The 10514-nt window shown below is 39.7% G+C and overlaps 1 protein-coding gene across 5 annotated transcripts in view; it reads left to right on the top strand.

The window, feature by feature from the left end:
• The first annotated feature begins 6304 nt into the window (after positions 1 to 6304).
• Positions 6305 to 10514, top strand: part of NPY5R (neuropeptide Y receptor Y5) — a 45200-nt gene continuing 40990 nt past the window's right edge. For 4 of the 5 annotated variants that reach the window (XR_005985260.1, XM_041738647.1, XM_041738649.1 and 1 more), the window contains exon 1: positions 6305 to 6659. Coding sequence is in view for 1 of the 5 variants with exons in the window: in XM_041738647.1 (XP_041594581.1) it covers positions 6624 to 6659 (36 nt within the window). In the remaining 4 variants the exon portion in view is untranslated. Of the gene's footprint in view, positions 6687 to 10514 lie in introns of all 5 variants that reach the window. The other variant, XM_041738648.1, reaches the window with a different exon arrangement.

Genomic DNA, 10514 nt, shown 5'->3' with positions numbered 1-10514 from the left:
TCACCGTTACAGATATACGACTGTCAAATAAGCATGTGACAAGGTGTTCAACCTCTTTAGCCATTAGGGAAGTGAAAATTAAAACCTACATTCCTGTCAGGATGGCTAAAATTAAAAATAATGGTAACACCAAATGCTGGCAAGGATGCAGAGAGACTAGATCATTCATATGATGCTGGTGTGAAGGTTATAGGTTATGCAGCGTAGCCCATCTGGAAAACACTGTGGCAGTTTCTTATGAAGCTAAACGTGTATTTATCATGCAGCCTACCGATTGCACCCTTGGGCGCTTACTCCCAAGATACATATCTTTATATTTACATGGGAAACCTTTGCACAAATGTTCAAGAGCTTTATTTATACTAACCAAAAATAGGAAGTAACTCATCCTAAAGCAGGTGAATGGTTAAAGAAACTGTGATACATAATACTAGCAAATACTATCGTATTAATAAAAAAAAAAGAATGAACTATTAGTACACAAAACTCTCTGGATGAATCTCCAGGAAATTATACTGTGTGAAAAAAAAAAAACTTAATCCCAAATGGTTACATACGGTAGGCTCCCATTTATGTAATATTCTTGAAATTAGAAAATGGGGGAAAAAAATAGAAATGGAAAACAGATTGTGGCTGCCAGGGGAACAAATCTGTATCTTGACTGTGGTGGTGGTCACACCAATCTATACATGTGATGAGATGAAATATAGAGCTAAACATGTACATGTACAAACAAATGCACGTAAAAGTGCTGAAATCTGATTCTTGCAGTCCCAATTTTCTGGTTATGATACTATGTAATAATTAGGACAGATTATAATGGGGGATATTGGATAGAAGTTATGTGGGGCATCTCCGTATTATTTTTTTATAGTTGCATGTAAATCTGAATTATCTCAAAAAATGTAAAAATGAAAGACAAAACCTGTTCCCTTAGGGGGGACATCTATAGCAGTGTTCTAGCAGAAGAACGCAGAAATGCCTAATTTGCATGTATGTGGCTAAAGACACATTTACACAAAACTCAATTATAAATTTGTAAACTGTGGGTCTGGTACCCAAAGTAAAAGATAATTGTATCTTTGGAGATACTTAAGTGTTATTTTCATTCAGTAATCTTCCTGACCAAACACTGAATTCTATGCTTCCACCACTCATCATTACCAACTCGTTCTCTCCACAATAAACGGACACATATTTTGCAGACCGATAGACACTCTCAGAGTTTCATAACCTCACACTGGGTAAGGGAGTTGGCAATAGAATTATTTCTCCGTGGGGCACCTGGGTGGCTCAGTTGGTTAAGCAACTGCTCTTGATTTCAGTTCAGGTCATGATCTCAGGGTCATGGGACAGAGCCCCTCGTCAGGCCTCATGCTCTGTGTAGTCTGCACGTCCCTCTCCCTCTGTTCTTCTCTCTCTCAAATAAACAAATACAACCTTAAAGAAAAAGAATTATTTCTTTATGAATGGGCCTACTTCACATGCCTAGGTTCTAACTGGGTTTGTGATTTTTGTTCTTCTAAATCCTGAAACATTTCACTATAAATCTCCCAAGTTGGTGCATCTCCCAAAACTTCTTCTTGTTTTTAAATGATTTTTTAATTTATTAATTCAGGAGAGACACAGAGAGAGAAGCAGAGACATAGACAGCGGGAGAAGCAGGCCCCCCAAAGGGAGCCCGATGTGGGACTCGATCCCCAGACTGGGATCATGCCCTGAGCCAAAGGCAGAAGCTCAACCACCGAACCACGCAGGCGTCCCGAAAAAATTTCTTAATTAAAAGTATTTTGTTCTAGACTGGTCGGGGAGAGATCTTGTTTTAAAATCTTCCAATTTCTTGGTTCAAAGGTGAATCAAGAAAAAGAAAATGGAGATTTCAAGTTTCAAGCTAGAGATTCATTCATTTCAGTGTTCTGCATTAGAAACTGAGGAAAACGGGATGAGCACTGGGTGTTTTTCTGTATGTTGGTAAATTGAACACCAATAAAAATTAATTTATTAAAAAAAAAAGAAAGAAACTGAAGAAACCGTGTGAATGACAGTGACAGGAGTGAGGTGGCAAAGGGCGAGGATACGGAAAGTGCGAATTTACACCAGAGCAGGTGTGATTCTGCTGGAAGGCTTTGGGCAGGGCTTTGACACTATTAGATACGGATTTTGAATAGATCACTCTGCCTGAAGCTTAGATGATGAATGAAAGAAATCCTTTTGCAGTAGTCCTACGGGAAGAATGGAGACAGAAATAATGGGAGCTGCGTTTCTGTTTTTAAGTTTTTAGGAATTTACAGACATTTAGAGGTAATGAAATTTAACAATTCTATTTGTAAATCTAATTCTCTGTGGTTAAGACTCAAATAGAAATAAAGCTTTCATTTCACTTCTTTCAAGATGTTTGCAGACTCAGTTTGCTCCTGCTTTTTATAAAATTGTACTTACGTGGGACGTTTGGCTTAATTTTAAGGACATTTAAAATAGGCAGCCCTTTAGAAGATCATTCCTAAAAGTAGCATTTGCGAAATATTCTTGAAGCACGTACATTTTATTTGTTACTCTAGGTAATCGTTGCCCTTGCACCAGACTAATAAAGAGATGTGCCTGCATCACAATATGAAAAGTATTTGTGAAACCAGCCTTATTTACATGTGCTTTTGCATCACACCAGTGCTGCCCAGTGAGGAACCCCGTGAGCAGCAATCTTATGAAGCTCATTGGTAAACTTATTGTAAGGATGCTGCTGCAATTGTGCTGTCTTGTAGTATGAAATGTCCTTTTTAAGAGGACCTTAAGAGAGATTTCTCACTGGTCTCGGTATAATAAATGAGTTTCTCCAAAACACTGATGGCTTTTATCGTATGCATTCTTAATCACAATCCAAATACTTCTACTGCTAGAGACTTTTCTACCTCTTCTATCAAAAGTACAGAAACTGATGGAATAATTATGTAATTATACTACTTTCTACCGATGAAGCAAACCTGAGTCTGTTTGGGCAGGGATTTCCAGGGTCCTGAGTACCCAGAGGGTGGGATAGAAAGAGGAGCATGGACTCCATGTGGGCATGTTCTTGGGCCCATGGACTCCTTGCAGTATGGGTAGGGCATGGCTGAAAGAGCTCTCACTAGTGGGGGCAAAACCTGTCAACAACCAGCTACCAGCAGCTGAATGGAGTGAGTGTTTGGGTCTTACAGGAGAAATGATCTGACCGGCGTTCCAGAGCATGTACTACCAGATCAGATCAAAACCAACCCTTCTGAACTCTCTCTTCAGTCACTGAGAAAAGAGGTTTCCTGGCTAATATCCACCCGTAGGCAAAACACTGCAAGATAGCATTACTAATTCAACCCCCTTAGTGGAAAATAAATAATTCCTGAAAATCTGCAAGAGTTAAGAATTTCAGAGGTGCCTGGGTTGGCTCAGTTTGTTAGGCATCTACCTTTGGCTCAGGTTATGATCCCGGGGTCCTAGGACTGAGTCCCATGTCAGGCTCCCTGCTCAGCAGGGAGTTTGCACCCACTTGTGCTTGCTGTATCTCAAATAAATAAATAAGATCCTTTTTAACAGAAGACCTAAGAGTTTCAGAATAGACACTCCAAGTGTTTCACTCTTTGTTTATAAGTCTACTTGGATCCATTGATCTAGGTAATTAAAAAAAAAAAAAAAACTTTGGTGTATGGCTGGAGTTTTTGTATACGCCCTACAAGGGGTGATTTGTGTTTGAGCTATGAAACGAAATTTATAAATCCCAATAAGGTCAGAAGGAGGTTAGTTAAAGGGTGAGTGGATATATTTAATCCATTAAATGTGAATGCTTAGCCTTAGATTCAAAAGCTAAGTTCAGTGAGAGGAGAGAAATACTCTCTTCTGAAGGGAAAACAATGAATATAATTGAAATACACTAGAAGTGCTTTCAATGAGGGTTTTTTTTTTCTAACTCTAACAAATTTTAGTTGAGTGTTTCACTCTATCAAATGATTCAGACAACACAGAAAAGACTAAAGCCACGGATAAGCATTTCTGAGTAGCCCTAGGAAAGAAAACTAGGGTCAAGTAAGCCAGCTTCCTTAAAATTTTGAGATTAGAGACTCCATTGAGATTTCTAATAAAAGCTAAGGACTCTCTCTCTCTCTCTCTCTCTCTCTCTCTCTGAGGACTCTCTCTTGAAAAATACGCCTACACTAGAGTATTTACCTATAATGTGCTGAGGGCTTCTGCACCCTGGAGATATTTCCATGGACTCTACCATGTCAAGAAGGCCAGATTGGAAACTCTGGTCTTCCATTGGTTTCCATTCCTGGTATCGCCATCCTATTGCAGGCAACTTTATAACATTCCTGCTCTATGTGATCCCCTCCCAACCTCTCCTGTTGAGTTAACACTTCCTGTTAAATGTCACTGGCCAGTTTAAAACTTGAAATGGTTTTTCCTCTACTACTGAACAAAGTGCAAACCTCCCAAACCACTATTCGGATCTCTCTATGATTTCATCACAGTTTACCTTAAATTCTACTGTCTTTCCTGCTTTTTTTCTTGCATATACCTAATAGAATTTTTCCATCCCCACCCAAGTTATTTTGCTTTTAAGGCCTTCTTTGTCTAGGCAAAAGACAAAGGTAGCATTTGTGAAATATTCTTGAAGCACGTACATTTTATTTGTTGTCTCTACCTATTAAACATAAGGTTCAATTCAAACATCAAATAGTCTTTAATGTGGCCCTATGTCTTCCCATGGCATTTAGTTTGTCTTTCATATGGTGTTTGGTATATATTTATTTATACTGCAATCATTTATATACATAATTTATCTCCTTTTTAAGATAGTCAATGCTTTGGGTCTGGGATATGTCTCATATACCTTTTTAATAAGGTATATTTAATAAGTTTTTTATTTAGTAAGTTACTATTTAATAAGTTTAATTTATTTAATAAGTTTATTGATAATTTTTATTGATATCAGTCTTGTGCTTGATACCCGGTATAAAATCATTAGCAAAGCACACATGGTCCTTGCTATCATGGAACGTATAGATAGGTGGACAAAACACAGACAATAAATTGGCAAAGAAATAAATAATTATAAAACGTAAAATTCTATGAAAGAAATAAACAGTTATAAAACGTAAAACTGTATGAAAGAAATAAACAGAGAGTTTAGTCAAAAAGAAACAGAAGGGTGGACACCTGGGTGGCTCAGCAGTTGAGCGTCTGTGTTTGGCTCAGATCATGATCCTGGGGTCTGGGGATTGAGTCCCGCATCCGGCTCCCTGCATGGAGCCTGCTTCTCCCTCTGCCTATGCCTCTGCCTCTCCTTCTGTGTTTCTTATGAATAAATAAATAAAATCTTTTTTAAAAAGTAATAGAAAGGAAACTCACTGACAATGATCAGGAAAGACCTCTCCAAGTAGAAGACATTGAACTGAGAGCTGCAGATTGAGAGGGAAGGTGCTGTGAGAAGATCCTAGGGAAGAATATTCCAGATCAAAGGAAAAGCATGAGCAAAGACCCTAAGATGAGCAAAAGAAAAACCTTTAGAATGTTCTAGAAACTGGGGATCCCTGGGTGGCACAGCGGTTTAGCGCCTGCCTTTGGCCCAGGGCGCGATCCTGGAGACCCGGGATCGAATCCCACGTCGGGCTCCCGGTGCATGGAGCCTGCTTCTCCCTCTGTCTGTGTCTCTGCCTCTCTCTCTCTCTGTGTGACTCTCATAAATAAATAAAAAATTTAAAAAAATTATAAAAATTTTGAAAAAAAGAATGTTCTAGAAACTGAATTAAGGTCTATGTGACTGAAGCATAGTGAGTGAGAGGAGGAATTGCACCAGATGCGATTTTAGAGAAGAGCGGGACCAGATTATTTATGGCTTTATAGTCCATGATAAAAATCTTAAATTTCATGCTACATGTAGGGAGCAGAGGGGAGGCATAATTCAATTTCCATATAAAAGCCTCTGTAGGCTCTTGTGTGGAGAAAATGAACTGAAAGTGTAGGAATAACAAAGAATCAGGAAAACTAGTTAGAAGTCTAACTCCCCAAGGAAGTAGTAAAGAGAGATGGTGCCAGCAATGTAGAAGGTGCATAGTGCTGGGATGATTTATTAAGTAAAATTAACGGACCTTAGTAATGCATTTGAAATGGAGATGAGAGAAAGAGAACTAAGGATAATCTCCAAGCAACTGGATGGTTAACAATTAATTCCAGTCTTCTTGAGGAGAAATGGATTTGAGCAGTTAATAATTTAGTTTCTGACTTTGGTCAACAATCACTAGAAGATTCTAGGAGGATGATGGCTTGAAGGTGACTCTGCTGACCCCTTCTCAACTCTGGTGTAAATACTAACATGAAACCTGAAGGAAGCAGCTGGGACCTGACTACAGGTCAGAGTGAGAGCCGGGTCCAGGACATCCTAGTTCCTGGCAGTAGAGCCTGTCCCTTCTGGGTTGGGGAAGAACCTTGAGATTAGAAGTTCTTGGAGAAGATCAAAATGCCCTGGAAAAGCCATAACTGACTCCAAAACAAGGGGAAGAGTGTTTCTGAGAAGATCCATGGGTCTACCTGACTTCAACAGAGAGAAGTAGTGTTGGCCAGAGGCCTCCTTACCTTTGATTCTGGACGGAGAGGAGCAGATGTTGGGCACAGAAACAGCGATGTCTGCTATAGCCGTGAGTCTTGCAACACACATATTCCAGGTTGGATTAATAAGGTGCCATACGCCAAAGAGTGGGTTTTGTTGTTGTTGTTGTCTGAGGATCTCATTTACTCATCTGACAGAGAGCACAAGTAGGGAGAGCGGCCGACAGAGGGAGAAGGAGAAGCAGGCCCTCCGCTGAGCAGGGAGCCTGGGTGGGCTCAATCCCAGCACCCCGGGACCATGACCCGAGCCAAAGACAGATGCTTAATGGACTGAGCCACCTGGGTGCCCCAATGGTTTTTTAAAAAGAATATCTAGAATGACAAGCATAAGATCCCTCAGCCAAGACCAGCATATCTAGAATTATTAAGCCCCTTCAGAAAGACCTCAGGAGCTGCACTGTCACTATCCTCGCATCACAGGTAGAGAAACTAAGGCACACAGAGAGTTAATCACTTGTCCCAAGTCACATAGCCACAAAGTGGTGGAGGTGATTTTTAATTCGAGCAAACAAAATCTGGCTACAAATGGTTTACAGTGATAAAAAAAAAAAAGCCCCAGGTTTTTAAGTCATAACTGGTGGCCTTAGAAGGCAAATCTTTTTTTTTTTCTTATTGAGCCTGCAGTTCATCATCTATGAAGTGTGGTGGGTGGGTCAGATGAGTCTCACGGTTTTTTCCAACTCCAAGATCCCATGAGAATGGAGGATGGCTTTGACACCAGAACTGATCCATTTGGACCTAGATTTAAGAAAATTAAAAATCTCTTAACTCAGGCGTTTTGCCTTCTCTATGGAAACAAAATTTAGTCACAATATACAGCAGTGAAAAGCAGACTGTCAGCACTGACGGTCTTTAAATGAAGCAATACAGGGATTTTTTTTTCTGCAATTTGAGATTAAAACGTAGTTTTTTTTTTTTTCAATAAAAAATATCAGGCAAAGTAAAAGATGAGCCAATGTGAAGGCTTAGGTATCTAAATTTACAAATAATGGCCTGAATTAATGGAAAAATACATTTGGAGTTTAGTGAATTGCTTGTGGTGCTGGATATTGGAAATGAGTCTACCTTGAATTTTTGATAGTGCCTGGCGGGCTAAATAAAAAATAAGCTTATAACAGCAGAAGCAAAAGACAATGGATTATGATATTACTAGGTCAGGAAATGATGAGCAACGAGTGTACATTTTTTATTAGTTAACTTCCTCAAGAGTCAGTGTTTTTAAAAACATTTTAGTTGAAAATAATTATAGACTCATTGCAAGTTGCCTTTCACCAAGTTTTCTCCAATGGTTCCGTCTTGCATAATTATGACACTACATCAAAATTAGAAATTTGAGATCGGTGCAATGTGTGCTCACAGTTCTATGTCATGAGTTTGTTTTAAACCTTGGGGGAAAATACTTAATTTCCTCATAATTAAGATACCTTTCCAAGTATACTTGTGCCTGAAATTTTCACCTGGGGCTTAAAATACTCTAAGCGTCAGCTAAACGGTAGCCTCATTTGTCCAGAAGCCAGATTTTATCCTATCTTTATAGGTAAAGTTGCTGCAAATAAAATTAGTATTTGAAAAGTCTGTTAAAACATTTTTTTTTTTAATGGTGGAATTGGTCCTTGCAAGTGTTTCTGCCTGAAGTCCGAGTTGGTGTTTTGAGTTCCATGTATCCTAAATTTACGATGTTCTTTTCCTCCAGTCCTCTAGCTGCCCTGGGGTCTTACCTGTTTTAGGATTGTTTGGAGTCATTTTCTCTGTATACCCTGATCTTCTGGCAAGTATATTATACGCTCAATTTTTCATGACTGCTGGTCTTTGAGTCTGGTGGAAACGCAGTGCCCGGGTTCCCTCCAACACACAGGGAGGGTCGCTGACCCTCGGCCTCCTCCACTGTGTGAGGTGGAAGGGCCTGTTGCCGGAAGGGCAGATTTGAGCTCTACCCCCAGAAGTAGCATCAGCTAGCTTATGCTTACTTAGACTTTGCTGAGCCTCCGTTTCCCATCTCTGCAATATAAGTTAAAATTCAAGGACTTCTGAGATACTTTTTCTTTTTAAGATGATTTGTTTTAGAGAGCAAGCATGCGTGCGGGAGCAGGAGAGGTGGTTGCAAGGAGAAACCCACCGGGGTGGGGAGCTGATCATTGGCTTTGATCCCACAGCCCTGAGATCCTGACCTGAACTGAAACCGAGAATTGGAGGCTTAATTGACTGAGCCCACCCAGGTGCCCTTAATAACCACCTTATGTTTAATTCAATAATTCTGTGATTTCTCCAATTCAGCTAGGCCATGCAAATCCAATTCTGTAGCCAGCAGTCCCTAGTGCAGAACGTTATCAGCAGGAATGTAGTTTTATTTCTTTGAAAGGATACGGCAGATATGTTTGAGACATCGATGAGAGCTTGGATGATGGGCCAATGAATCTTCTCCACCATGACAGTCTGGCTTGGCCACAGCCTTGACCACTGCGCACTCTAAACTAGGGAGCGTTTGCCAGGCTGTGAACTGTGCCAGGACATGAGCAGCGACAAATTGAAATTCCACTGCTTGGTTGCCAAAAATCTTGGAGAATAGATGATGTGTGATACAATAAGAACAGGAGATCTGGAGCCAGTCCTTGGTTTGAATCCCAACCCACCTCTTGCTAGCTATATTTATAGCTATATATGTGGATCAGGACTGAAGGAGGACCAGGGTGGGTGAAATCTGGACGGAATTCTAAGAACAAGCACAGAGATAGTTTTATCCCCTACTTCATTTCAAACTGCCTTCTGGCAAAGATGCTCCTGGGCCCAGAAGTGTGATTTCTAGCCAAGCAGAAGTCAAAGGACTGTGAGTAAATCCTGCTCTTAAAAAGTAGACTTAAGAGAAGGTAGGATGACCTCACAACAGGTAAGTATAAGCCATGAGCACAAACGAAGATTAGGATTATAGACTTTCAGATTTGGGGAAAAAAAATACTGATGACCCAGTCCTCGACACCTACTATACCCGGCCCGGTGGTAGTTGACCATCTGCTTCAATATCCCCAGCTGTGGGTAATTCACCTTCTCCTGGGTTAGTAAACAGTTTAATTTTCTGCCTTCCTAATTGCCTTCTTAATTCAGCCCTTCCTAATTAAGAACTGTCCTTATTTTTTTTTTATATTTTTCTTACGCAATGTATGGAGCAGGAAGTAAAAAGGAATATGGAAGAAGAAAAACCACAGCAGCTCTTGCTGAACCCTGGCTTAATCCTTTGACAGTATCGCAAATTCATTGGTTTTATTCACAGGAATAATTTAACCTCAGAATCCGTGAATTGCTACGGATAAGCAATTTTTGGTGAGCATTGCCTTTAGGCTGATTTTGAGTTTTATCACTTTTGAGAGAACTAGTTTATATGTCTCAAAATTTTACATTATTGTGACCAAGTTTTGGAAAAATTCCAGGATGGTTTCTTTTTTTATATCTATTTCAGCTACATGGTTTGATGTTTTCCCCAAGCTCTTGCTTGAAGTGCAAAATTGTTCCCATAGCTCTGGTAATGCACCTTAAATTTCTCATTAAAAACAAAGCACAAAAGCATACTGCATTAAAAAAAAAAAAACAAAAAACCCAAGCTTAACAAAACTGTCCGATCTTAGATGGAACCAGAGCCACCATGGCTGTTGCATATTTGGAGCCTCCCAAATGGTTAACAGGAATCATTTTCTTCTTTCCTCAAACTGGAGTGTTCTTTGTATCCTTCTATGTTTCCTTAAATAGATGGGGATTATATATGAGCCCAACAAGAACTATTAAAAATGATGGGACTTTGTTTCAGAAAAATAATTTGTGTTTTCTGTAAGCGCACTGCCATTATATTTTAAAACTTGCTTTCCTACTCAGCTCTTCAGACTTTGCACTCCAGA

Source organism: Vulpes lagopus, chromosome 23 (assembly GCF_018345385.1).
Source record: "Vulpes lagopus strain Blue_001 chromosome 23, ASM1834538v1, whole genome shotgun sequence".
NCBI classification, from domain to species: domain Eukaryota; kingdom Metazoa; phylum Chordata; class Mammalia; order Carnivora; family Canidae; genus Vulpes; species Vulpes lagopus.
Note: the sequence above shows the minus strand (reverse complement) of the source record. Positions and strands in the feature narration are given on the sequence as shown.